Below are 27,923 nucleotides of genomic sequence, written 5' to 3'. Positions count from 1 at the left end.
GAGGGATGAGATTTTTCCCCCTAATGAAATACCTTCTCAGTGGGAAAAAAAAAGTGTTGCTGTCCCTGTGTAAACAGCAGTACTTAATATTTGAAATCAGTTGCTCAGGGTGCCTGGGTGGCTCAGGCTCAGTGGGTTAAGCCTCTGCCTTCGGCTCGGGTCATGCTCTCAGGATCCTGGGGTGGAGCCCTGAGTCGGGCTCTCTGCTCAGCAGGAAACCTGCTTCCCCCTCTCTCTCTCTGCCTGCCTCTCTGTCTATTTGTGATCTCTGTCTGTCAAATAAATAAATAAAATCTTTAAAAAAAAACTTGAAATCAATTGTTCAAAATTTCTCATGCTTATAAAAGAGTATTAATAGAAGGTGGGAAATTAGGATTCTCTGCACTCTAAGTGATCTAACTCCAGCTTATGTTACTGACAAGTCTAGAGCGTACCAGCTTCAGGTACAGCTGGATCATGAAGCCCAGACAACATATCAGGAGCCAGTGTCTCACCCTCGCTCCTCTAGTAAGATGGGCAGGGGGAGGGCGCGTCCCTCCACCCTCAGCCACTCTCCCACATGTTTCCACAAAGGACCAGGACTTGGTTTGGCTGAAGTCATGTGGCTATTCCTGACATCAGTCACTGCGGCCAGGTGGTAAGGTAAGATAGGCAAGGCTGGGGTCCCAGGCCCATCCTGGAGTCCAGGAGAAGGGGTCAGCCCTGTCTTACCCCAAGGGATGAGGGGTGAGGGAAGGGCAACCCCCACTGGGCTGTTGGCAGAAGGGGAAACGGATACTGGGCTGACGCCACCATCTTGGCTCAGATTCAGATACGAGGAGGCTACCGCTAGCCGTCCACTCCTTGGCGGAGTCACATCCCTAGCTGGGATGGACTCCACGCCTCCCATCTCTGACATCAACCCTGCACCCCCTTTCCATTACGTCACAGGGACCCATGGGTGGAAAAGTGGCGGCTTGCTGAGGGGAAGATTCCAGATGAACCGAGTGCTGGGCTGGAACTAGGGCAGCAACATCGTGGGGAGTCCCCAGGGCCGAGGGAGGAGAGGACTTTCACTTCAGCATGGCACCCTGTGAACACCCATCCCAGCTGCAATCTGCAAATAGCCGGGCTTCCCAGGAACTGGGTGACTTCACCAGGGCTCAGTGATCCGTCACTGCTCAGTCGTTAGTGGAAGCTGGGGCAGGTGCCCAACCCTCGTCCTGCCGGCCCCCCTGCTGCCCCCAAGCTTTGTGCTTCTGATTCTCTGTTCCTTGAACATACACATCTTTCCAGGAAGCCGGGTGGCCCAAGTCCCAGACAGGCTATGGTTCAAATCCCTGTGCTCTGCCACTTCCAGCTGTGTGACCTTAAACATGGCCTGTGGTTTCTCTGGGCCTCAGTTTCCTTGTCTGTAAAATGGGGATAATACCCTTGGTTGGCCAGAGCTCTCATGATGATGGAAGCCATGGATGGAAAGTAGCCACCAGGCATGCCTGGGTGGCTCAGTGGGTTAAGCGTCCGACTTTTGATTTTTGGCTCAGGTCATGATCTTAGGGCCATGGGATCAAACCCCGCGTTGGGCTCTATGCTCCAGGTGTGAAGTCTGCTTGAGATTCTCTGTCTCCTTCTCTTCCTCTCTGCCCCTCCCGCTGCCCACACTCTCTCTCTCAAAATAGATGAAAATAAAATCAGGAAGAAAAGAAGGAAGGAAGTCACCAGCAAGTTCCCTCTTTCCCTCTATTCCCAGAGCCCCTGGCCAGCTCTCCCTTGTCCCATCTCCACTGTCTGCTGCAGATGGCAGAGAAGCCCAAGCTGGGTACCCTGCTTAGATCCTAGACACCGAGAGGAAGGACTGTCACCTTGGCCTTTGAGGGAGCCTCTCCACTCCCCAAATGGCTTTCCTTCATGTTGTCTTTGGTGTTGGTTCCCATAAGAGCTCTGGGCCTTGCTTGGAGGCTAATTGGGGGCGGGGGCGGGGGGGGGGGACGGCCAGCAGGGTCACAAGGCAGAGTCTGGAGAGGCTTAGTGGGGTGGGATATACAAGCCCAGCTCAGCATGGCCAGTGTCCCCCAAGCAAGAGACAAGAGAGCACGTGTCGTGGCTGACCCATCCCAAGTACTGTACCAAGAAATTTGGCAAGGCAGCTTGGCCATAAGTCGTGGTCAGAAGACTCTGGAGACTGCCCACCTGGTCTTCCTGGGATGGAGCCCCAAGTCGGGCTTTCTGCTTGGCGGGGAGTCTGCGTGTCCTTCCCCCTCTGTCTTCCACATCCCTACCCCCTGGCTCATGCTCTGTCTCTCTCTCAAATAAATAAAATCTTTTCTAAAAAGTATTAAAAAATCCATATCCAACACCAGAGGTGGATAATCGAGGAGGGGGAGATGGAGGAAGGTGGTCCGAACACACCAGCTTCTAGCTGCGAGAGAACGAAGGACTGGCGACAATGTAAGGTGAGACCCCCAGGCCCAGAGCTTACAGTGCCTCTCGAGGTATAGGGAAGTTACGAGAATAAATCCTGAGTTCTCATCGTAAGCAGAATTTTTTTTTCCTTTTTCTTTTTCTTTTCTTTATTGTATTTACATGAGAAGCTAAACCTATGACAGCAACCATTTCACCAGGTCAAACCATCATGCTGTAGACCTCAAACTTACGCGGTGACCGAGGGCAATCATTTTGCCTCTCAGGTTGCGGAGGGAAGGCATAGCTTCCACGCATCCCACCAGTCCATTCACCCCGCCAGGCGCCGTGGCCACCAGAAGCCTGGGCACAGTCTAGCTCTCGAGGACCCCACAGGCACACGTGGACGTTGTTTGTTGGAAGAGCTCAGGCTCTCAAGGCCTTTCCCCACTCTTAAGGTTCTGGAAAAGACTAAGGATGTCATGTGCCCTTGGACGGATGATGACAGTGTGCGTAAGACTTTGTTTTGTCGTCTGTAAGTTGGAGTGAGGCAGCTGGACTGAGGCCTGGAGTGAGGAGGTTTGGACACTCCTGCTTGCCCTGTGCGGCATCCGGCGGGGGCCCACACATCGTACACACCCACCGGGGACAGCGCCTTTCCTGGGTGCTTGCGGTTTACAGGAAGATCGGGGCGGGGGTGGGAGTCCTAGAACAGGCCAGGGCAAACTGTGGTCTGAAGGCCATGGCCATTCCAGCGAGCGCACTCCACCTTCCAGCTGTTTCCCGATTAGTAGGACCAGACCTACACTTGGGTACGCCGCCACCAAGTGAGAGTTGATGGCTTCTGTCCCTCGCCTGGGCTCCGAAGATGCCTCTCACCAGGAAAAAAAAAGGGGGGGGGGTTTTCTTATCAAAACTGTAGCTTTAAACAACGTCCATGAACGTTACACTTCAGAAGAATCAAATAGAAAATTCATCGAGGGCAAGCTTAAAAATAAATATTTAAGTAAATTTAAGTAAGTACTTACAATTTAAGTAAGGCAGGGTCTTTCCTCCAGGCTTGCTGTTGTTCCAGGATAAAAAGAGTTCTGTTACTTTTCTTTTATGATTCTAAAGGTGATACACGAAATGTATTGCCAACTCAGAAAGGGTGCACCTCTTACAATTAAAATAATACCAAAATTTCCTCCCCAGACATTGGGTAAACACGTGTGCCTTTTTAAAAGGCATCTAGAGCTCTATCCTCAAGTTATAATCCACTTACTGGGCCTCCAGAAACTCTCCCTCCAACAGCAGGTCTCACAGTTGTTAAGATTTGGTATTTCAATTTCCCGATTCTCTCTTGTGAATATATATATATATATATTCGCAGTGTTATATATAGCGACAGCTATATAGATCTTTCCAGTTTTTTTCCAAAGGTATTCCCTAAAGATTTGACTTTCTTAAGAGCACCCTTTCTTCCTTTCGGTGAGGCAAAGGAAAATAACGCCTGTCACTCACGATGCCCCTGCCCTTGTCTTTAAAACCCCCTCCGCCCCTCCTCTCTGCCCTCCAGTCTAGATCTCTAGCTACAGGTGATTGTTATTTTTGTAAGATTTATTATTTATTTCAGAGAGAGGGCGAGTTAGTGTGTATGTGCAGAATCTCAAGCAGACTCCGTGCTGAGATCGTGACAGGAACCCAAACCAAGAATCCAATGCTTAACCCACTGAGCCCCCCAGGTGCCTCCCTAGGCAATTATTATTCAAAAGTTAAATATAGGACCGCCTGGGTGGCTCAGTCGGTTAAGCATCTGCCTCTGGCTCAGGTCATGATCCCAGAGTCTTGGGAAGGAGTCCTGCATCTAGGTCTCTGCTCAGCAGGGAGTCTGTCTCTTCCTCTGACCTCTTCCCCCTCTCCTGCGTGCGCTCTCTCTCTCTCTCTCTCTCTCTCAAAAAAACAAATAAAAGTAAAATTTTTTTTTAAGTAAAATCTTAAAAAAACAATTAAATACCATTACATCCTGGCCCACTATTTCACAGAGCTTCCAGGTTTTTGTTTTTAAGGATTTATTTATTTGACAGAGAAAGAGAGATCACAAGTAGGCAGAACAGCAGGCAGAGAGAGAGGGGGGAAGCAGGCTCCCCGCAGAGCAGAGAGCCCGATGCGATCGATGCAGGGCTTGATCCCAGGACTCTGGGATCATAACCTGAGCAGAAGGCAGAGGCTTTAATCCACTGAGCCACCCAGGCGCCCTTAAGGTAATTTTTAAGTTTCCCTCAAACCCACTCAAGAGTTAAGAGTTGAATGGCAGTGATTTTCAAACTTTCATGACTAGGACTCTCACTCAGAGAGATGTATGTACTCGCGCGTACATGTAAATATCTGGATATTTTCAACAAACATGATTTACCTTTACACCATGGGCAAAGGCAGCGATATGGTCTAGTCGGTTCATTCCACGTAATTTTTTTGCTAATGCTTCCAGGTTGAACCATACAAAACTGACATCTTTGTAGTCAAAACAGTCAGATCTGGGTGATTTCCTATGGTTCAATGAATTTGTGACCCTAAAGTAGTTTCTCATTCTGCTGAATGGGCTGCACCCCATAGGGAAAACACTGTTTCGTGAGTTATTGTTATTACTGTTATTTTTAAAATTAAAATGGGATTGGAGCGCCTGGGTGGCTTAGTCGGTTAAAGCCTCTGCCTTCCGCTCAGGTCATGATCTCAGGGTCCTGGGATCGAGCCCCACATCGGGCTCTCTGCTCAGCAAGGGAGCCTGCTTCTTCCTCTCTTTCTGCCTGCCTCTCTGCTTACTTGTGATCTCTGTCTGTCAAATAAGTAAAAAAATAAATTTAAAAATTAAATTAAAATGGGATTGAAAATGGATTTTTCACTTAACGTGGCATGACATCCACTCCATCTCACCCTTCTCAAAAGCTTCATGGGATCCACCACACGAGTACCCCAGCTTAGGTAACCGATCCCCCACTGTAGGCATTTAGATTTTTTCCCCCGTTTCTTGTTGTTCCAAACCCTGCCACGGTGAACTTCCTTATAACCGTTCATATGCTGGTGCTAGAATTTCTGGAGCATAGACTCTCGGAGGCAGGGCGGTAGGCATCTTGTGATCTTAGTTGTGTCTCAAAGCCTTTGGATAGGAGTTAGGCTGCTGTCTCCCCTTGTGTGTGCCTGCTGGAGGGTAAACAGTACTGACTGAGGCCACTCCCCCAGGGACCCCGTTCTGTCCAGCCCCATCTGTCCACAACCTTCTTCTGCAGGACTGGAAGCTCAGGATTGTTCCAGACTTCTCCCTCTCCAGGCCAACACTATGGAGAGCCCCTGAAAAAACGGGGCATCTTCCTGTCAACCAGACCTGAGTTTCACTGCTGCTCAGGCTCCTTCTAGATTCTCCCGACGTCACTCTCACATCTACAAAAAGGAAACAAAAAGGTTGCCAGGGGGATGAAGTAGAAAAGGTGGAGTGCTTTATAAACAATTCACAGAAATCAGCCATTATCTTCAGCTCGGGCGGAACTGTTCTTTCCCGAGCCGCAGAGAGCCTTCTACTGGCATTTACCCTGCAGTGGGCTGGGAGAAGGGCTCAACCTAAGACCATAAGCTTAGCTCCCCCTTCCGAGTTTATAATTTGCCTACTCCCTGTCCTCGTTTTCTTCACGTCTTTAGGACTTGAGCGCCGAGGTGAAGAACCAAACTCTTGAACAAGGTCATTCGTCCAGCAAATATTTATTGAGTACCTACTATATGCCAGTCACGGTATAAGCATCATGTGAAAACGCTTCTCAACGGAGAGACCACGGACGTCCTGGGTGGGACAATTCTTCGGGTGGGCCTGCTCCCTACCTTCAAAACGACAGGGGCTGTTACCTTGCAATTGGGACACCCCCCAAAATGCCCCCGCACATCTCGAAACGGCCCCTAGGGGGCATTTTCGCCCGCGTCTGTAGAATCCCCCGCCCACCCTCAAACCCAGGAGACGGGGGGGGGGGGGGGGGGGGGGGGGGGTGTCCTAACAAATCCAGGTAGGCTCGCTAACTGGCAAGTTAAGGATGATGCCGAGGTCCGCGAAATCTGGATCTTGTTTCCGGGGAATGTTGCCAATAACGAGCTTGTCAACCTCCTTGGGGCTCTGAATTCCGACTCCTGGGTCACAACTCCTACTTCCTATGCAGCCAAGATACAACCCGGGTTTCCGTTCCCAGCCGAGCCTGGGTTTCTGGGGAGGAAGGAATGGCGGGGCCCTCGTACCCCAAGCCCTCGGGAAGCGAAGGGTTAACGCAGGTGGCCCCGCAGAAGCCCCCAGCACCGCTAGAGGGACCAGCAAGGCCCGGCGCCTTCGCGGTCACGTGGGAGCGAGGGCGGGACCAGACGAGAGGCCGGCCAATAGGCTGCGCTGTCGGTGGGCGTGATAGCCAATAGGAGCAGGGAGAGGAGTCCCGGGACTAGGAAGAAACGGCGGCCGGGAGGGGGCTACAGGGACCATGGGGCTTCTGACCATTCTGAAGAAGATGAAGCAGAAAGAGCGGGAGCTGCGACTGCTCATGCTGTATCCTCCCGGACGCCGGAGCCGCGAGGGTAGCGGGGTGGGGGAAGGCTTGCCGGGCGGGCGGGGCCAGGCGCCCCCTACCGGGCGCAGGGGGCGCGGCCGGCGCGCACCAACTGCCCATTGTGCGTCACGCACGTGGGCCCTACCAATCGCCCCGGCGGGGGGCCGGGAGGAGGCCGTACCACCGGCTCGGGGCAGGGGGGCTCCGTTCCCAAGGCCAAAGGTGAGGGCCTAAAGGCGCAGCGGCCGGGCCAGGTGTCCTTATGTAGGGGGGGAGGGGGGCTCGGAGGCGTCTCGGATGCCACCACCCATTGGTCTGGCTCGAGCGTGAGGCCCCCGTCCTCCCTGGCTCTGACCTTCCTCCCCCGCGTCCGAGGGTGCCAGGCCCCGGCCCCGCCCTCAAGGTCGGAATCCCGGGGGTGTGCGGGCCCTGCCCTGCGCTCCCCGCGAGGTGGGTGTAGACCGCGCGGTTTGTTTTTTCCGTGTGTGCAATATCTCGTCTTTGTGACCGCACGGCCGGTCAGTAACCACCCGCCCCACTACCCCGACGGTTTGTAGGCCCGAGGGCCCCGCGGACCTTCTGAGTCCGGTTAGCGGGCGCCTGCCCTCGCGCCCCCTCTTCTGTTCCAGGCCCCATTGCAACTCTGCGATCCCAGAGCTGGGCGGGTCTCACCCAGAGCTCCCTTATCCCGGCAGAGAAGACACTGAAGTGCGCAGACGACTTTCTAATATTCACATCATGTTTGTTATAAAGAGCTCAGAGAAAGGCACGGAGAATTCACTCATCAGAGTCAATATTTGTTAAGTGCCGACCCTGTGCTTGGCACTGTCCTAGGGGCTGGGGTAAAACAGCAAAACAAATCCTTAATGTCAGGGACGGTAATGCTGTGGGGAGAAAGATGTTGACAAAGCAAACAGGTCAAATGTATAAGATGCATGGAGAAGAATGCAGTTCCAACAAGGTCAGCGAAGGCCACAATGAGAATATGACAGTAAAGACAGGGGAGGGAGGAGCCATGTAGCTCTCTGGGGAAATTTGTTTAAGCAAAAGGAACAGCAAATGCCAGGTCTGGAAGGAGGTGCTCAGCTGGTGTGTCCAGGAGGGCCTGGTGGCTGGAGAGAGTGTGCAAGGAGATTGGGACAGAGGGACAGAAGAGCCATTTCATGTAAGGCCTTTTGGTTCTTGGCTTTTCCTTTAAATGAGAAGTGCCGGGGGAGCGTGATCTGAGATGAAGTGTGAGCTTGCTGCACCGCAGGTGCTGAAGCATGATGGCTTGGACCAGGATGGAAGCAGTGAAGCCATGGGAGTTGGGGGACATTTTGACCGGAGGCCCAGCAGGCATCGCTACTGGATTGGACTCAAGTGTAAGCAGGGGAGTGAAGTCAAGCTTGACTTCTAGGTTTCTGGCCTGAGCAGTTCAGAGAATGAAGAACCACTTGCTGAGAGGGGGAAGGGATAGGGAGCAGGTTCAGAAAGGTGGGAACTCGGGGTGTGGCCATGCAAGGTGCCTCTGAGACACTCCCGTGTATCTGTATCCAGATGGGCAGCTGGATAGAGGGACTGAGTCCAGGGCAGGAGCGGGGTGGGATGTGTACATTTGGAAGTCATGAGCATAAAGATGGTATTTGCAGTCTTGATCCTGGGTGAGAGCACTAAGGGATGAATGTGGACAGAGGAGCATGGAGACATGTCTGGGTAACAGGCTGGGGCGATGGGAACCAGGCAAGGGAAGGGAGGTGGGAGATGGAGAGGAAGAGGAGGGCCGAGGACTGCCCAGCTGGAGAAGAACGTGAGGTCTTTAGGGACTTTGGCCAGAGCAGTTTCAGGGAAGCAGTGGGAGCAAAAGTCTCACGGGTTCAAGAAAGAGCAGGAGGACAGAAATGGGAGAAGGTGAGTATGGATAGCATTTTGGGGGAGATTTGCTGTAAAGGGAAAGAAAGCAAGGAGTAAGTAGAGGGGAAGAGGGATCAAGAGCGGGGGTGGGGAGAGACTCCAGCTTGTCAGCTGATGGGAATGGTCCGGTGGAGGATGGCGGTTGGGGGGGGGCGGTGTGTGAGCGTTGGAGATGAAGGCTGGGCCTCCAGACAGCTTTTCCCACCATCATTCTACTGGGCCCCCTCTTGGGTGCAAGCCCTCTTAAGTGTTGGAAGGATGGGATGGGGGGTGGGGCTCCACTAGCTGCTGAACTCACCCATTCGTTGGCACACTCACTTAGCAGCAAAGGGTTTGGAACATTCCAGAAACAAGTGCGGATGGCTACCTTCAGATACTTGCTCTTGCCTTTGTCTCTGTATAGAAGGCTCTTCCCTTAGTCCTCTGGCAAGCTGGCTCCTTGCAGTTTGGGCCTCAGGTCTAGAGGGGCCTGAGCTAAAGAAGGCTCCTGCGGTGGTCCTCTCGGAAAGTTCCTTAGTTGTTTTTCTTATGCTCCCCATGAGCTGACGGTGTCTTGTTTCTCATTTGTTTGCCCTCTGCCGACTGTCTCCGTCCTGGAGTCGGAGTTGCCCAGAGTGGGGACTTTGGCTCTGGGGTACCCCCGGCACCAGAAGAGGGCCCGGCACATAGTAAGCATTCATTAAATACCGTGGAGTAGCCTAAGCAGCCTTTGGTTAGGCAGAGGGGAGAAAGTCTTTATCGCTCCATCCTTTCCGATTTATCTTGGGCCAGTAAATGTGTGTGTCAAGCACGGGCTCAACTAATTTGCTACGTGGTGGGAAACAACTTGTCCCCTAAAAGAGGGGCCCGGGGACTTCTCCTTAACCTGCCGCGCCGCAGCGGCCTGGACAATGCCGGCAAAACAACCATCCTCAAGAAGTTCAATGGAGAAGACATTGACACCATCTCCCCGACGCTGGGCTTCAACATCAAGACCTTGGAGCACCGAGGGTGAGCGGGGACCCTGCGGAGGGCTGGCCCTGGAGTAGGACAGGGAGCACAGTTGAGGGGCCTGGCTGAGCCTCTCACCAACACCCCCCCCCCCCCACTTCCTGCCCAGGTTCAAGTTGAACATCTGGGACGTGGGTGGCCAGAAGTCCCTGCGGTCCTACTGGAGGAACTACTTCGAGAGCACGGATGGCCTCATCTGGGTGGTGGACAGCGCTGACCGCCAACGCATGCAGGACTGCCGGCGGGAGCTCCAGAGCCTGTTGGTGGAGGAGGTGGGCGGGGCACCTGCCAAGCGGGGGGGGGGGGGGGGGGGGGGGGGGGGGGGGGGGGGGGGGAAGCCAGGCTTCCGGCACCATCCAGCCCCCAAGACTCGGTGCCCAGGCGTGGATGCGCAAACCCCTTCCTCAGTGGATTCCCCGAAGGGCCCATGACCCCAGAAAGGCACCTAGGGCAGGGTCTCTTTCTTCATGGGAAGACAGAGACCACCTGTATGCTTGGTGCCAGGAAGCCCCACAGTGTTGTGGGCAGGACGTGCTATCAACTGAGACCTGGGTTCATGTCCCTTTGATGTCCCTGAGTTCAAGTTCTACACCTGAATGGGGCTTTAAGGAGGCCAGTGTGTGAAGCTTTGGGAGGCAGTGGAGCCTGGCTCAGGAGTTGGACTCTTTGCTGTGTGACCGCAGGCAAGACACTTAGCCTCTCTGAACCTTCACGTCCTCATTTCTAAGATGGGCCTTCGAATCAGGGGGATTATACAACTTATTATCTGGCCCCAAACACTTCCCTTTAAATAAAATTTTAGGTTTGCAGAAAAGTTGCAAGGAGTTTGAAGAGATACCCTGTCTGCTTTCCGTCCTGCTCCCCCTAGTGGTAACATCGCACATAACCACCTGCATTTGTCAAAACAAAGAAATTAACATTGGCAAGTTACTCTTGACTGTAGATTCTACTTAGATTTCACCAGTTTTTCTATTAATCCCCTTTTTTCTGCCCCAGGACTTGAGCCAGGTTACTGCACTTGCATTTAGTTGAAAACCAGGACACTGTTTTAAGACAAAAGAGGGACTTGTTCCTAATTCTGCAGGGACAACAGACATAAACAGGACCGTTCTGGGCACACAGCGGGGCGGACACCTGGTCTAGCACTAGCCACCTCCAGGGCAGGTCCAGTGAGATCGTGGCTGTCCGTTCAGCCCTGGCCTGGCACCTCGAGGCCCTTCATCAGGCCCAGATTCACCTACCTACTTGGAGGGACTCCCAGTCAGAAACACGTGTGGAAGGAACTGGAAGCAGAGGCAGCGAGAGAGGCCCAGCAGGGTAGTGAACAGTGAAAGTGCAACATGACCTTGGAAGACAGAAAGGTCACTCCCAGCAGACCCCGTGGCCTTGGGATGATTACATTCTCTGTGCAGCTCAGGTCATCACAGAGCAATCTAGAACAGAGGACTCATTATCTTGTCCATTACCCCCTTCCCTGTTATGGAGGGAGAAACTGAGGCATGGAGGAGAGAGATGCCTGCTGGGCCCCCACCTAGGGCTCCTTCCTTCCCTGCCCCCTCCCCACATATGGCTGGACTCACAAGGCACATCTGCATTCATTACCCCATTTGGGCCTCCAACCACTCTGAGGCCTTACCCTAACTTTCCAGGTGGTTCTCGGACCCCGCCTGCTCTGGGTGATCAGAGGAGAGGCAGGGCTGCCCTCTGAGTCCCCACTCTCCACCCTCCCCATTTCTCTCCCCGCAGCGCCTGGCTGGAGCCACCCTCCTCATCTTTGCCAACAAGCAGGACCTGCCCGGAGCACTGTCCTCTAACGCCATCCGTGAGGTGAGCGTGGGCCTTGGCACAGGCCCACGGAGGTAAAGGGGCCCACGTTCCTTCAGTAACTTATTTAAAAAGCATATGTTAGCTCCTCTTCTGGGGCAGGATGTATGCAGGACACCAGAGATTGAGCGATTAACAAGAGTGAGCTGTTAGCCCCCAGGCTGGGGGAAGGCAGACATGCAAACGTTACCCTACAGGGTAACAGCGGCCGGCCCAGTGGTGAATCCTCATTCTAGGCCAGATCTTGGCGTGGACGAACCCCTGAAGTCCTCACCCCCGGCTCCTGCAGAAGGAGCCATTACGATCGTTCTTCAGAGGGCGAAGCAGGCTTAGAGAAGCGAGGTCATGCAGAGCCAGGGTTTCCGGGCCGGCCCGTGGGACCCCAGATTGTATCCTGCCTCCTACTGTAGAGCGTGAGCGCCAGCATGAGAAAGAGTGGGGTTAGAATCTCGGTTCTGTCTCTTACGAGCTGTGTTGCTAGGCAGGTTGCTTGACCTCTCTGAGGTGTTCTCCTCCATGAAATGCCCAGCAATCCCTGTGGCTCCTGGGGACTTGGAAGGAATGGATGGGAGGACGTTTGTGTGGCACAGAGCACAAGGCCTGGATCCTAGCAGGTGCTCCCGAGCCCGCGTTGCTGTGCTGTTACTGAGGGCTAGTGCTGGTCTGGGGGTGTACACAGGGCCCAGGGGCTCTGAGGGGCTGACGGCTCTTCACCAGGGGCCAGGGGGGGTACTTCTGAGAGCTTTGAGGGAGGCCCGGATTTCCCCTGGCCCAGGAGAGGGAAGGGGCTATGGTTGGCAGGACCTGTGGTCACCGGGGGTCCCTCCCTGCTCTCTCCCTCCCTGACCCCCGCCTCCCCAGGCCCTGGAACTGGACTCCATCCACAGCCACCACTGGTGCATCCGGGGCTGTAGCGCCGTCACCGGCGAGAACCTCCTGCTCGGTGTCGACTGGCTCCTGGATGACATTTCCAGCCGCATATTCACAGCTGACTGAACCCCTCTGGATGCCCCCCACCTCACAATCCGGCCCTCCCCCACCCCCACCCCAGCTCTCCTCAGGCGCCATCCGTAGGGGGGTATGGGAGTCAGCCAGCCCGACCAGTGCCCCGACCGCACCCTGTAACCTGCTGCTGCTGCTAATGCCGCCCACTGCTGCTCTGTGGCCCCAGGCTGTCACCCTGCCTCCCGACCCACCGCGGGCAGCTGCCATACCAAGGGGACAGGGCTGGGGCCGGGAGGGGGCTGCCTCTGCTGCTACCAAGGCTTGGGCCTCACCCTTCACTCCGCCGTGAGAATAAACCGTTCCTTGCCCCAGTTCCTCGTAGAGTCGTTCGTTGCTTCCACAGCTCTGCGAGACCCCCAGGAGCCCACAGAGTAGCAGGGCACCAAAAGGAACAGGTCGTGCCAGTCAGAGGGTTCACTGCTGCTGTGTCAGAGGGACACATGAAGAATTAGAGGAGCACAGACCGGGGGGCCGAAACTAACTCCATTTGGAAGAGTCCAGGCAGGCTTCCTGGAGGAAGTGACATTAACATTGGGCATGAAGGCCAAGTAGAAGTTCTCTATGTAGAGGAAGGGGAAGGGGCAGTTTACCGTAACAGTGAATAAGAAAAAGGGACACAGCCCACCATCAGGGCTTATGACCTGCTGAATGGGATACGGGCTGAATTTCAGTTCCCAACTCCCCACTACAGCCAGGAACCCAGAGGCAGTGGACTGCCTGTACAGCTCTGCGGGCAGCTCTGGCTCAAGCAGTGGGAACCACGTGACCGAGAAATGAAGCTCAAGGACTCTAGGAAAGTGGGGAGGGGAGAGGACTCAGGTGTAAGAGGATGAGGTCAAGCAGAGCTTGCTAAGCAAACAGCAGGGAAGGGTCCTTCCTTGAAGACTAAGGCGCTCTCCGCTCTCCGGAGCAGGGCTGCCCCGCAGATGTCCGGGCAGGTGGCTGTTTTCACAGGGACCCCTGCTCTGCTCCTACCGGTGGCCGCTAACTCTGCCAGGTTCTGTTTGAAGCTCTTCCTGGTATCATCACATTGAAGAACAGCCCTCAGCAGAACAGACTCTCCGGATCCCGTCTATAGGGGAACTGAGCCTCCAGGAGGGAGATAATGTGACTTGCTCAAAGCCACCCAGCTAGGAGGTGGGGGGAGCTGGGATACGGACCCAGCACATTTAACTTAACGACTACACCATACTATTCCAGGTTTTCGTCTCTGCTCAAAGCTTAGTAAGCAGCATCCTTGGTTTAAAGCATGAATTCTGCCTGGTTGGAGACAAGGAAATAACAAGGTTATACTCATTACCAAGGCGTGTGGAGGGGAGGGGGGTGTCTGAGCTGTGGCAGCAAGTCTGCATCCTGTGGTCAGGCCCGCAAGGGTGGCAATGTGGGGAACTGGGCTGGCAGCTGTCCCTTTGCAGCTTTCCTCTCTCCTGCCCACGGAGAGGGCTCTTTTGTTTGCTTTTTCTGGTGATGGAAATGGTGGAGTTGGAGTCTGAAGGCGGTGGGGGGGGGGGGGGGAGATAGGGGGGTAGTGGGTTTGAGGGGGACTGATCTAAATAGGAATGGGCTTGGAGGAGACAGAGCAAAAAAGAAAAAGAAGAGAATTGGGGAATTGGGAAATGCAATGCAGGGCCAGGGAGGGGAGAGAATGATGGGAAAGAAAAAGATTTGAGGCCAGTCCTGCTGGGAGAGCTTGAGAGAACAGAAGTGATGCCAAAAGGGATTTCTAGAGTTGTGTGTTGTTCAAGGGGACACCACCCCATTTAAGCCTCCTCACAAACAGCTCCTGGATAATCTACCCCATGTCCGAGTTTCCACGAGTCTCATTTGGGAGTTGGCTTTGTCTTGTTCTGGAAACTAGCCATACAGTGTCCCCTGTAAGAGTGGCCATGAGCCTTAAACGCTTCACCCACACACCACCACTTTGAACCTTCACAACCTGGCTGTCATGGTGTTGGTCAAGGTCCCCAGCGACCTGCCCCAGACATGGATCACAACTGCCTTCAGCGGAAAGGATGGTTCTTGGAAGGATACGAAGAACTCACAGCATCCTGATGGCAGACTCCGGATGCCCGGCACCAGGTTCGGAAAGCAGAGTGCCCAGAGGCTCAATCCGAAGCCAACACTGCACATCAGGAACAAAGTGGTCCCTTGGCCCTGGTGTTGTGCCCTCTATCCCTCACTCAAGAAACTCAAGATTCAGGCTTCAGAAGAGACCTGCCCCACACAGGACCTGGGGCAAGGAGCTGGCACCTTTGGATTCTGGGGTAGGAAGCTGAAGGGCTACACCTAGACAGAACTACCTCCAAACAAAGATACGGTTCTAATGGAGAGGTGGCAGTGAACGCTGGACAGACCAAGAAGGGGGGAAAAAAAAGAGTCATCCTCTGAAGTAGATACTAGTATAATATCTCCTATCATAAACACTATAAACATTCCAGAGATGAGAAACTTGGGCTCCAGTAGTTAAGGGAAACTCGCGCAGCTGTTAAGAAGGGTGACTTCAGAACCTGTGAAGCCATTCTGCCGCTCTGGAGGTCAATTTTGCCGCCTCTACCCTTGCAGAAAACATGAACTAGCGAATCCTATGGAAGGAGACAGGGAAATGATTGGCTACACCTGGCACGCACTGGACACGATAAAAGTTAGGTGGGTAGCCAGAAGAAGGAACCGGGAAGCAGAGGTGAAGTTCTTTGGACACGTAGGCTGGGGCGGGCTTAAACGTCGGTCAAAGCGGAGTGATCAATCTCCCCAGTCCTTAACTTTCAAATCACCTAGTTTACGCTTTACCAGCCACCGAGAACTTTTTAGACGCTCCCTGGCCGCACCTCGCGGCCGAGAACTGCGCCGTCACTTGCGACCGGCTCCCTGGGACCGAGGAAGGCGGGCGCAGGCCCCGGAGCGGCGGCGGCTGGCGGAGACTGACCCGGAGGGGCGGGGGCGGCGTGGAGGAGGCAGAGGCCGGCGGTCAGCTCTACTCCAGCTCGGCTGTCATGTCCCGCCAGGCGAAGGACGACTTCCTGCGGCACTACACAGTCTCCGACCCCCGGACCCACCCCAAGGGCTACACCGAGTATAAAGTGACCGCGCAGGTGAGGTGGGGCCCGGAGGGGATCTTTACCCTTTTAACAAGAGGGAGGCAGTGTTTTACTTTAAGGCAAGGCACTGCTGGACCCTCCCTTTTTAGAGGGCAGAAATGCATTTCCCCTTTAAGAGGAGGCTGCGGTAGGAGTCTGCGTTTACTTCTTTACTGGATGGGCGGGGGGGGGGGGGGGTGCGGCTCTGGGAGGGCGCTGTCCTTTTAAAAGGGCGTGGACAGCAGTTCTTGGAGTGGGAGGGGTGAGTTCCCACGCCCAATGTGTGGTGTCTGCTCGTCAGACTGTGAATTTCTTTAAATTAACGCGAAAACTCTGCCTCCGTCCAAATCTTAGTTATTTCTCCAGTCTCTTGGAGTAAGTTGTGTTAACTGGTTTGATATTTACATAAAAACCCTTTTTAAAAGAGTTTAATTTAAAAAAAAATACCTATGACTTTAAAAATTCATACAGCTCCAGAGAAATGTTCAAGAGTCTCTATCTTCACGGTCACAGCATGAAGTCAATAAAGACTAAAGTTGATTACGAAGCAGTATAAGCAGATTTTATAGATACATGGAGGAAACTATGAGGAACTTAAAAAAACGAACGGTATAAAATTTATCTGCAGAATGATACCCGAGAACTGGTTGGGGGAAGACTTTTCACTGTAAATTGTTTCGTACCTTTTAAACTGATGCATTAGTAACTATAAAAGGGAGGTGAAAACACAAAGACCCTCCTTCCAAAGCGATTTAAGTGCAGAATCTTAAATGTTTAAAACAGCTTTCCCCATATTTTTTTATGTCTTTCCTTTGCCTCTCCAAACACAAAACACACACACACACACACACACACTCACTCACTCACTCCCTAGGAAGACCGGACTGGGGAGTACGGCAAGGGACTGTTAAACCTTTTCCTTTAAATCTTTTCTGTTGGTTTTTAAGCAAGTAACATGCATTACATCGGTATGTTTTTATGACTTTGAAAGAGAAATAGTTTTCCCTCCTTTACCATCCTGTTCGTCTGCCATCTTGGTGAGAGCCAATGCTCCTAGTTCCTTGTTTATCCCTGCGCAGCAACCCTACATTTAAAAGCAGATATGAGTCTCCAGTTTATCATTTACGCACAGCTCCGCAAGTCACATGCCGGTATTCCTCAGGTTTTTGTTGTTTCCCCTTGTAAATTTTTTTAAACGGAGACATAAGTTGTATAAGTAATGTGCATAAATCCTAAGTGTACAGCACAGTAATTTTCTCATACCTATAGATCTGCGCAGGCAGCGCTCAGATCAGGATACAGACATTTCCCTCACCCCAGAGACTTTCTTTGTATCTTTCCATCTATAGTTCTCCTCCCACAGAGGTAACCACTGTCCTGGCTTCTTTCACTATAAGAGTAGTTTTGTTGGTTTTTGAACCTCATCCGAATAAAATCATTACACAGCAGGTACTTCTATTTGGCATTTTTCAGTCTCTGTAATATTTCTGGAATCCATCCATGTTGTTGCATGTGTAAGTTTTATTGCCATGTGATAGTTCCTTGTAGAAATATACACCATTTCTTTATTCATTCTCCTTTTGATGGACGTTTGAGTTGTGTCTAAAAAAAATTTTAGTTATTATGAGTAGAGTTGTATGAATATTCATGTACAAGTCTTTTTAGGGACCTGTGCACCCATTTTTTCCTTGGTGTGTACCTAGGAGTGGAATTGCTGGGTCAATTGATAGCTACATGTGTAGTTGTCCTAGAAATTACCAGTTTCCCAGGTGCCCTTTGCTGTTCATCCTAGCTGAAACTGACAAAATATTTAAAAGAGTATTTAAGTAGCTCTGTGGTTGGAAGTTGGCCAGGTTGGTGGCTGATATTCAGAGCCTGATAAGAACTTGTTTCTTGTTGTCTTTGTTTTTGTTTTTTGGCCTTTACCCCCATGTGAAATGTACCCAAAGGGACAGAAGAACTTTCCAACAAAAAATGGATTTACCAGTCTTTTGATATCTTTTAATTCCCTGAGGAATTAAAAACAGCTGTCCTTTTTTTTTACACCTTGAGCCTTTACAGGACCACAGGTGAGGCTCCGGAAAATTCAGTATCCGCCAATTTTTTTTTTTTTTTTTTTTTACCAGATCTCCTGTTATCTCCAAAGGCTCCTCCTTGTGCCTCTGAGATATTAAGTGTGCTACCTGGTCTTCTCCAGGAACTTTTATCTAGGTCATCTCTTTAAAGTACCAGCTTCCGGGGTGCCTGGCTGGCTGTGTTGGTGGTGTGACTTTTTTTTTTTAAAGATCTTTTTTAAAGATCTTATTTATTTAGTTGACAGAGAGAAGGCACAAGCAGGGGGAGTGGCAGGCAGAGGAAGGAGAAGCAGGCTTCCTACAGAGGAGGGGGAGCCTGGTGAAGCTCAATCCCAGGACCCCAGGATCATGACCTGAGCCACGGCAGTCACTAAACCAACTGAGCCACCCAGGCACCTTAGAGCATGCAACTCTTGATCTCAAGGTTGTGAGTTCAAACCCCACGTTGGGTGTAGAGATTACTTTAAAATCATTAAAAAAGAAAGGAAGGAAGGGAGGGAAGGAAGGGAAGGGAGGGGAGGGGAAGGAAGGAAGGAATTTACCAGTTTTCCAAAGTGGTACAATACTTCAGAGTACTGTTTTATACTCCCATTCTCACGAGCCCTTCAGCATCTTCAGTTTTCCTCATTTTAGGTGGGTGGGTGTGTGATAGCTCATTGGAGTATAATTTGCATTTCTTTGATGACTAATGATATGGAGCATATTCTCATCTTTTTTTTTTTTTCCCTAAGATTTTATTTATTTATTTGAGAGAGTGAAAGTGAGGGAGATCACGGAGGGGGAGAGGGAGAAGCAGGCTTCCCCCTGAGCAGGAAGCCCGATGCGGGGCTCGATCCCAGGACCGTGGGATCATGACCTGAGCCGAAAGCAGACGCTTAACCAACTGAGCCACCCAGGCGCCCCCATATTCTCGTTATCTTACTGCCCGTTCAAACACCTTCTTTTGGGGGAGGTTCCTGCGCAAATGTTTTGACCAGTTTTGAAAGTCGAGTTGTTTATCTTTAGTACTGATCTCTGGTTCTTTCTATATTGTAGATCTGACTCCTTTGTCAGGCACATATATTCCTGAACAGTTTTTAAATCGAGTTTCTTTCACCCAAGGTATTTCAGGCTGAGTCTGGCATGAAAAGCAAAGGCCAGGGTTTTGGTCCTAGCAGTTCCTCTTACTTGGTATGTGATTTTTTTTTCTAATTTTTATTTTCAACTGAGGTACAGTTGACATAGAATATTACAATGTTATGTTAGTTTTAGGTGCACAACATAGTGATTTGACATTTATCTTTGTTACGAAACGCTCACCGTCGTAAGTGTAGTTCACCATCGGTCCCCACACAAAGTTATTGCAGTATTACTGTGTTCCCTGTGTTGAATTTTTCATCCCAATGACTTATTTATTGTCGAACTGGAAGTTTGTACCTCTTAATCTGCTTCATCTTTGTCACTGATTCCCTCCATCCGCATCCCCTCTGGCAACCCCCAGTTTCTTCTCTGTATTTCTGAGTCTGTTCCTGGTTTTGTTTATTTTGTTTTATTTTTTAGATTCCAGATATCAGTGAGATCACGTAGTGTTTGTCTTTCTGGGTCTGACGTATTTCACATAGTGTAGTATCTTCTCAGTCCATCCATGTTGGCACACATGACAAGATTTTTTTTTTTTATGGCTGAGTAATACTCCATATTCTGTATCTACAACATTTTCTTTATCCATTCACCTATGGGTGGACACTCAGAGTGCTTCCATATCTTGGCTGTTATAAATAAGGCTGCAATAAACATAAGGATGCATATATCTTTTCCAATTAGTGTTTTTGTATTCTTTGGGTAAATACCCAGAAGTGGAATTACCGGATCCAGTGGTATTTCTATTTTTAATTTTTTAAGAAACTCCATACTGTTCCAGTGGTGCACTGATTTACATCCCCACAGACAGTACTTGAAAGTTCTTTTTTCTCTACATTTTCACCAGCAGTTGTTATTTCTTACCTTTTTGTTCTGACTGGCATGAGGTGATATCTCATTGTGGCTTTGATTTGCATTTCCCTGGTGGTTAGTGATATGGAGCATCTTTTCCTGTGTTTGCTGCTTATCTGTATATTTTCTTTGGAGAAACATCTATTCAGGTCCTCTGCCCCCCCCTTTTTTGGATTTATTTAGTTACCTTTACTCGTGTCCTCTCTCTCTCACTACCTCCCTTCCTTCCTTCTTCCCTCTCTCCCTTCTTTACTTCCTTGACCCAGTGGGGGATACAGAAAGAGTGGGAGAGAGAGAGAATCTTAAGTAGGCTCCATACCCAGCACGGAGCCCTACATGGGACTCGATCTTAAAACCCTGAGATCATGACCTAAGCCACCAGGCTCCCCCCGGCCCATTTTTAAATTGGGTTGTTTTGGTTTTTGGCGTTGAGTAGGAGTTCTTTCTATATTTTGGATATCAGCTCATTATCAGATAGGTCATTTGCAAAATGTGCTATGTAATCTTGCACAGGTCACGTCCCCTCTCTGCCCCTCCACTTTCTCATCTGGTAAATGGGCATGTTAATCGTATCTGCTGCCTTGGGATCTAGGATAATTAAAAGGGGATTCTGGAAAACTATCAAGTAGTCCACGCTGTAGTGTTATTTTCTTTCTTTCTTTCTTTTTTAAGATTTTATTTATTAGCTTGACAGACAGAGATCACAAGCAGGCAGAGAGGCAGGCAGAGAGAGAGAGGGAACCAAGCTCCCTGCTGAGCAGAGAGCCCGATGCAGGGCTCAATCCCAGGACCCTGGGATCATGACCTGAGCCAAAGGCAGAGGCTTTAACCCACTGAGCCACCCAGGCGCCCTTGTAGTGTTATTTTCTAATTATTATGAATACACCATAGTGAGTACAGAGTCTTCTTTCCAGCTCAGACCCCGTTCTTCTTTTCCAGGGGTTGCAACCCCAGTGATGCTATCTTCCGCATTCAGGAGTGTTTGCCCACAGAGACTTCCTCCCTTAAGGAAGGAGTGGTTCCTGGGACAGAACGTCACTCTTTAGAGAACTGGAGGGTCTCTAGTTTCAGGAGGAGGTGCAGGGACTTGGCCCTTCGATAGGGAGATAGTGCTCGCTTCGGCAGCACACACAGAAAACGGGAACGATGCAGAGAAGATCAGCGTGGCCCTGTGCTAGGATGACATGCTAATTCGTGAAGGAACTGAGATAAAAGTTGGGCTGAGGACCAAGGGGTCTGGATGGGATCCTCCCATCTGGCACATGAAGAAACTAGCACGTGATAGAAAAACTGCTTCAGGTGACACAAAGTCTTGAAGCCAGGACCCCTTGATACCAGTGGCCAACAGTCTAAGGCCACGACGACGGCTGGGAGGTACCTGGGGCGTTGCTGGATTTTCCTGGGAGATGGGGTGTCAGGTGTCAGCCTCTGGTCTCACCTGGTTCTTGCCTTTCTTCCTCAGTTCATCTCAAAGAAGGACCCAGAGGATGTCAAAGAGGTGAGGCTCCTGGGAGGAAGGGGAACATTCCCCAGGTCCAGATGCAGGAGCAGCAAAGGAACCGCTGGTAACTCCTCGGCCCTGGGAGGAGCTGGCGCTCTGCCCCAAGCCACGCACGCACGCACACAGACAAGCACGCACGCACACAGGCACGCATGCACACAGACAAGCACGCATGCGCACAGGCAGGCACGCGGGCACTCACAGAGACAAGCACGCATGCGTACAGGCACGCACGCACGCACGCACACAGGCACGCATGTGCTGTTCCAGACTGGGAATGGGGAAAGCCTCTTTCCTCCGCCACCATTGCCAGCCCAGGTCAAGCCTTGCATCCCTGGCAGGTGGTGGTCTGGAAGCGGTACAGCGACTTCCGCAAGCTGCACGGGGACCTGGCCTACACCCACCGCAACCTTTTCCGCCGCCTGGAGGAGTTTCCGGCCTTCCCCCGCGCCCAGGTGTTTGGTGAGTGTTGATCTAGGCATTCAGGCCAGAGATGGAGGAAGAGGTGGGCAGAGGGGACCTCTGCTTGGGGGGGAAGGAGCCTGATGGGGGCCCAAAACCCCCAATGCAGAATGCAGAAGCACTTCTTGGTGGGGTGGGGGGGGCCCTTAGAGACAGCCTCATTTCACACCTGGGGAAACTGAGGCTCAGCGCAGCCTAGCCTTCAGTGTGTGTGGAGCCCTTCAGCAGTCCACCTTCCTTAGCCCCATTTCCAGGACAAGGCACCTGAGGCTCAGGGTCCTAAAGGGGCTTGGCCTGTCAGTGGCAGAACCAGAATTCCTCCCCAGGAGCTGGTGTGACCTCTAGACCCACGCTGTCCAGAAGCAGCAGCTGTGAGCCAGAGGTGGTGAGTCTGAGCCGAGGCTTGCCGTATGGGGTGAATGCCCACTGAAATAGACTGTAAACTGTGGCGATCGTTTATGTATTGATCACACATGCAAATGAGACTATTTCGGATATACCGGGTTAAGTGGAATGTATTACTAAAGTTGAGTTAACCTGTTTCTTTTTAACGTGGCTAAGAGAAAATTAGTAATCGCACCTGCCACTCGTGATGTATTTCTGGTGGACAGGAGCGATCTGCCGTTTGGAATCTCTAGACTAGCGGGAGATACTCCTTCACAGCAAGGTGAAGGGCTGCTGCCGGCGGGTGATGCCAGGCTGTGCGCACTGTAGCCGGCTGCTACGTCCGAGGTAGCTAGTTCCACAGCACACCTAGAACAGAGCAGGGAGACTGAGAAAAAGCAGCTTGCTATGTGACCTTAGGCAAGTCACTTCTCCTCTCTGAGTCTTAACGTTCCTCTCCGTGGCATCAGAACCATCTGAAATTATTTTGTTTCTTGCGGGTTGCCCGCCTCCCCTGTCTGGGAAGTGAACCCCTAACAGCGGACACTGTGCTCTTCTCCCATTCACCTGCTGGACCTCGCACTAGTAGGTGCTCGATAAACATCTGGCACACGGAGAATGAGGGAGTTTGGTGCCTGCCCCCTGGGGCAGCCCGGGAAGGTTGCTGGGAGAATGGGGAGGAGAGCCGCTGGCTGCTGGGATCCTCTGTGGCAGCAGAAGGAAAGTGACCACCCCTGTGGATCACTGCTTCTCTCCCCACCCCTCGTCCTGGGGGGCTGCAGGCCGGTTCGAGGCCTCGGTGATTGAAGAGCGGCGGAAGGGGGCCGAGGACTTGCTTCGCTTCACTGTGCATATCCCTGCGCTCAACAACAGCCCGCAGCTCCAGGCCTTCTTCCGGGTATGTGTCGCGGCCTGTCCCTCCTCTGCAGCACCTGGGACAGCTCCCTGTCCACTGGGCTGCACCCCGAGTCCACCCCCCCATCTCCGCTGCCCATCCCTGTCTTTCTCTCCTGCAGGGTGGGGAGGTGACCCGGCCCTCCGACATATCCAGAGACCTCCACATCCTGCCGCCCCCTCTGATCCCCACGCCACCCCCTGAGGAGCCCTGGTTGCCCCAGCCGCTCCCTGCAGAGAGGAGAGGCCTGGAGGAACTGGAGGGGTCAGGTACATCTCTGTCCGGGTGGGATCCAGGCCTGGAGGGCCTGGGGTGTTGGAGAGCACACACTCCCTCCTCGGTGAGCTTAGTAAAAATTCTGGGGTCTGTCCCAGCTCCTCTGCTGCTAACGTGCTGACTAGCTCTGGCCAGGCCATTTTCCTTCTCTAGGCTGTAGTTTCTTCATCTGTAAAAGGGGTACAACCCATATGAAGAATGGGCTTCTCTATGCTCTTGGGCGCCACAAGGAGTTAGTGAGAGGGTAATTGCATTTTGAAAGCTGGGGAATGATAAGGACAGGCATGAACGTCCCCAATCATTGGTTCCACAGCGGATCCCCCACCATCCAGCCCTGCCCAGGAGGCCCTGGATCTCCTCTTTAACTGCGGGAGCACCGAGGAGGCGTCCAGTTCCCCTGCCCGAGGCCCTCTCACAGACGCTGAGCTCGCCCTCTTCGACCCCTTCTCCAGGGAAGGTAACAAGCTGGGACAAGCAGAGGGGGGCTGCGGTAGGGGCGGGGGGGGGGGGGCAGAGCCGCTGACCAACATGCGTAGCACCTGTAAATCCTAGAAAGACCCCCCCCCCCCCCCCGCGGGCAGTGGGCAGCCTCAGTGAGCAGTGGAAGCAGGCGCCCTGCTGCCAAGGCTCATGAGTTGGATGCCTCTGGACAGTGAGCAACCCGGGGAAAGGAAAGGGAGGTTTGTTCAGGGAGAGCTGGGTCTTCTAAGAAAGCTTTGGAATAGTCAGGGGTCACACTGTCTTGGTAGTATTTGAGTTCCTTCCGTTGGAAGCCCAAGGTCGCGGTGCCCTGGCTGGCTCGGGGTCACACCGCAGATCCTGAAGGCAGGACAGGCCTCCTGGTCAAGGGGGTGAGGCTCGGACTCAGAGAGCAGCACGGGATGCCTGCACATGGTGGGGGCACCCCAGACCTGCCATGGAAGGGGAAGCCGCCCCACTTCCCGTGGAGGTCTGGGTCCTGGAGCTGAGAGTCCAGGCTCTGAGACACTGGACCTTTTCATTCTCAAAGTCTCCGAGTCTGTGCTGTTCCTCCAGCTGGGCTGTGGAAGCGGCTCTTCTGCTTTGGGATCATTGTGAAAGGGTTTCCGTTTGGAATCCTGTCATATTCTGAAGCCCATTTTGTTGGCTTTTCTTCTTTGGCCTTTGGTGACCTCCTGGGCAGACCGTCACCTTTGTGATCGGTTTCAGGCATCTGGGTTCGCTCCGCACCCCGGGTCCGATCCGAATGGGGACCTCAGTCTTCCGCCCAGTTATTCAGCTCCATACCACCTCCCCACGCACCTGGGAGGAGTGTCCTTTGACTCTTCTCGTTCTGCTTCCTCCTGTTCCAAGGTCTCCTTCAGCCCCTCCATAGCTGGGATAGGAAAGAAGGGATTAGGGAAAAAGGAGGGAGTGGTGTCACGGGGGCCTGCCTGCCTTGCCCCAGTTGAACCCCCACGGGTGCCCAGTGGCCAGATGCTCTGATTAGAACTGTCAAGACTCCTGCCAGTAGCTCCCATCAGACATTCCCTCGCCCCATAAGAAAACTCCCGAACTCTGGAATGCCTAGGTAGCTCAGTTGGTTAAGCATCAGGGTCCTGGAATCGAGTCCCGCATCGGACTCCTTTCTCAGTGGGGAGCTTGCTTCTCCCTCTTCCTCTGCCTACCGCTCCCCCTGCTTTTGCACTCTCTCTCTCTGACAAATAAATCAATAAAATCTTTTTTTAAAAAAAGAAAACTTGGGGCACCTGGGTGGCTCACCTCTGCCTTCAGCTCAGGTCATGATCTCAGGGTCCTGGGATCAAGCCCTGCATCAGGCTCTGTGCTCGGCAGGGAGCCTGCCTTGCTGCCCCCCCCACCCCCGCCCCCGGCCTGCTGCTTGTGATCTCTCTCTGTCAAATAAATAAATAAAATCCTTAAAAAAAAAAGCGGGGGGGGGGGGAATTTTAACTCCCCAACTCCTGCCCCGCCAAAGCCTGGAAGTACCATTCCCTCAGATGTCGCCTTGCCTCCTTGTCCCACTATTGTGGGCACCTGTAGCCAGTCCCTCACCATCAGAATCATCCAGGCAAGGAGCTGGCACTCGTCTCTCTCTTCAACACATGCATCAGACTCTCGAACTCACGTTAGGGTATCCCCGGAACTTCTCTGCCTTCTGCTCCATGAGCAACACAGGGAGGGCTGTATGTCCAGCTGGGAAGTGAGAGGTCATCTTCCCTTCCTGCAGGAGGCCCCCCAGTCTCCTCCCAGGGTCACTGGGTTGGAGCTAAAAGAAATGCCCGCCCTTCCCCCTCCAGGCCAGTGGTGCGCCCTGGTGCTTCCGTTTCTGGCTCCTTCCTTCCAAAGGCCTTTTCACCAAAGATGGGCCAAATTGCTAGCCTTCCCTTTTTTTTTTTTTAAGAAAATTTATTTTTTTTTAAGATTTTATTTGACAGACAGAGATCACAAGTAGGCAGAGAGGCAGGCAGAGAGAGAGGAGGAAGCAGGCTCCCCGCTGAGCAGAGAGCCCGATGTGGGGCTCGATGCCAGGACCCTTAGATCATGACCTGAGCTGAAGGCAGAGGCTTTAACCCACTGAGCCACCCAGACGTCCCTAGCCTTCTCTTGTATAAACTGCAAAGGGGATGTTTGGCCTCCTTTTTGCCAGTACTGGGGTCTATAACGAACCCTCTCTGGACTGTGAGGATACCCACCATCCACTGTCTTCCTATTTGGTTCCTCAGCTGAAGTTGTAAGACGTGAGATTCTCTGCATCTGTTATTCTGACATTCCAGGGTTTGGAGCATTTCTGCCCTGGTCTGGCATCCTTTAAACTTTAAACTTTGCAGTGGGAACTCTTGGATTTGTAGATCAACTGTAGTCAGGAGGGAAGTAGGCCCAGTAACCCAGGCCCCGCAAACTAATGTTAATACAGACCTAAAGAAAGAATTAGGAAGGTAACATTGTCTTTACAAAAGCATAGGAACTCCACCAATTAAATCGACCGTGGCCAGTCTGTTATATATGAATGGCTTTTGACTTCCTTGGGCAATGCTTTCCTCCCCCTGCGGCAGGTAGGTACCCTGATGGGCAGGAGAGGTCTGGGGAGGGGCTGCAGGCCCTGGGAAATGGAGGGCAGCCTGGCCTGAGTCCTCCATATCTGATTGTAGAAGGTGCGGGCCCCAGTCCAACTCACATGGGTGAGCAGGCAGCGATGGAGGCAGGGTCTGAAAGGCTGGACCAGGAACCCTGGGAGCCTGGAGGGCAGGAGGAGGACGAGGAAGGCCGGCCGGCCCCCGCCTATCTGAGCCAAGCCACAGAGCTCATCACCCAGGCTCTGCGGGACGAGAAGGCAGGTGCCTACGCTGCAGCTCTGCAGGGCTACCGGGACGGCGTGCACATCCTGCTGCAGGGCGTTCCCGGTGAGTACGACTGGAAGGCGGAAGGTCAGGCCTGGAGTCTCAGGTGGTGGAGTGAAGGGAACGGAAAGTGAGAGACAAACCAGTCAAGGATCAGAATTGCTCACCGCTGACCAACTGTGTAACCTCGGGCAATTTCTTTACCTCTTGTGGGCTCAGTTTTCTTACTTGTAAAATGGGGTAATAGACGGGGTTCCCAGGGAGGTGGGAAGAGACACCTGTTGATGCTCTGTGAGCTGTGTAGGGGCTTGGCCAAGGGTTTTGAACCCAGGGATCTCAGCTGAGCCATTCTCTCTCCACAGGTGACCCATCAGCTGCCCGCCGGGAGGGTGTGAAGAAGAAGGCAGCTGAGTACTTGAAGAGAGCGGAAGAAATCTTGCACACGCACCTGTCCCAGCTCCCCTCCTGAGGAGGAGTGAACCCCAGCCCAGGCCTCCAGCTCCAGCACTGCCAGCCGCTCCCTTTCACGCTCCCTGGGGCCTGGCCCAGGGTCCTGGGCTTGTAACTCGAGGGGTCGTTTCTGTATGTAACTGGACCAAGAATGAGACAAATACGAATTCAGAGCTCCTTGACTGCACTGCCACTTTGGAATCAGGACAAAACACTTCTGATCCCGCCTGTGTATCTTGTGGGGGCCGCAGCCCTGGTCCTGAGCTAGCCGTTGACCCATCTAGAACAGGGGTCTGCTGACCATGGCCTGCAGCTACATCCTGCCCAAGGCCTTTTTTTTTTTTTTTTTTTTTGTAAGGCCCATGAGCTAGAATGGTTTTTACATTTTTTAATAGTTGAAAAAGATCAAAAGAATAGTATTCTGTGACAGATGAAAATTACATGAAATTTAAGTATTGAAAATAAAAATCTGTTGGAACACAGATTCAGTCACTTGATACTGTCTGTGGCTGCTTTCCCGCGGCACCAGCGGAGGTGAATCGTTGCCGAGTTGCCCAGTTGCGATCTGCAAGTCCCGAAGTATTTACTGCCTGGGCCTTTGCAGAAAAAATCTGCTGACCCCTGATCTAGAAAGTGGGGAGAATAGTCTCCGGGGAAACAAGAGTAGAAAAGGACAGTAAGGCCCATTGAGCCAGGTTACTGGGTGAAAGAAATGATGAAGAAGAACCGAAATTGGGGTTACCCGTTTTGGGAGGTGCCCAAAAGCTAAGTGCCAGGGGTCAGGGTTTGACGAGCTGAAACCCGGAGGGCGTGGCTCCACGCCTCTCCCGCCTCTCCGGCAAAGCGATTGGTTGCGGAAGGGACTACAGGCTGG

The 27,923-nt window shown here is 52.4% G+C and overlaps 2 protein-coding genes and 1 non-coding gene across 4 annotated transcripts; all 3 read left to right on the top strand.

The window, feature by feature from the left end:
• The first annotated feature begins 6,793 nt into the window (after window positions 1-6,793).
• Window positions 6,794-12,955, top strand: ARL2 (ADP ribosylation factor like GTPase 2). 2 transcript variants are annotated; one of them, XM_046017534.1, is made up of 5 exons: window positions 6,794-6,931; window positions 9,705-9,815; window positions 9,925-10,087; window positions 11,562-11,642; window positions 12,501-12,955. In XM_046017534.1, exons 1-5 carry the CDS (start codon window positions 6,867-6,869, stop codon window positions 12,633-12,635), a joined length of 555 nt encoding a protein of 184 aa, XP_045873490.1. In that variant the 5' UTR covers window positions 6,794-6,866; the 3' UTR covers window positions 12,636-12,955. The 2 variants fall into 2 exon arrangements, with proteins under 2 accessions (XP_045873490.1, XP_045873491.1); XM_046017535.1 differs by lacking the exons at window positions 11,562-11,642; window positions 12,501-12,955 and adding an exon at window positions 10,146-10,374 and having other exon boundaries at window positions 9,925-10,109.
• Window positions 12,956-15,486: 2,531 nt separating this feature from the next.
• On the top strand, window positions 15,487-27,533 carry SNX15 (sorting nexin 15). Its single transcript, XM_046017720.1, has 8 exons — window positions 15,487-15,733; window positions 21,227-21,262; window positions 21,607-21,727; window positions 22,894-23,009; window positions 23,128-23,275; window positions 23,596-23,739; window positions 26,411-26,662; window positions 26,962-27,533. The coding sequence occupies exons 1-8, from the start codon at window positions 15,635-15,637 to the stop codon at window positions 27,066-27,068; spliced, it is 1,023 nt and encodes a 340-aa protein (XP_045873676.1). The 5' UTR covers window positions 15,487-15,634; the 3' UTR covers window positions 27,069-27,533.
• On the top strand, window positions 20,874-20,978 carry LOC123950163. The gene has a single exon (XR_006820160.1). It is a non-coding gene; the product is annotated as a U6 spliceosomal RNA (small nuclear RNA).
• Window positions 27,534-27,923: the final 390 nt, after the last annotated feature.

Source organism: Meles meles, chromosome 8 (assembly GCF_922984935.1).
Source record: "Meles meles chromosome 8, mMelMel3.1 paternal haplotype, whole genome shotgun sequence".
Lineage (NCBI taxonomy): Eukaryota > Metazoa > Chordata > Mammalia > Carnivora > Mustelidae > Meles > Meles meles.
Note: the sequence above shows the minus strand (reverse complement) of the source record. Positions and strands in the feature narration are given on the sequence as shown.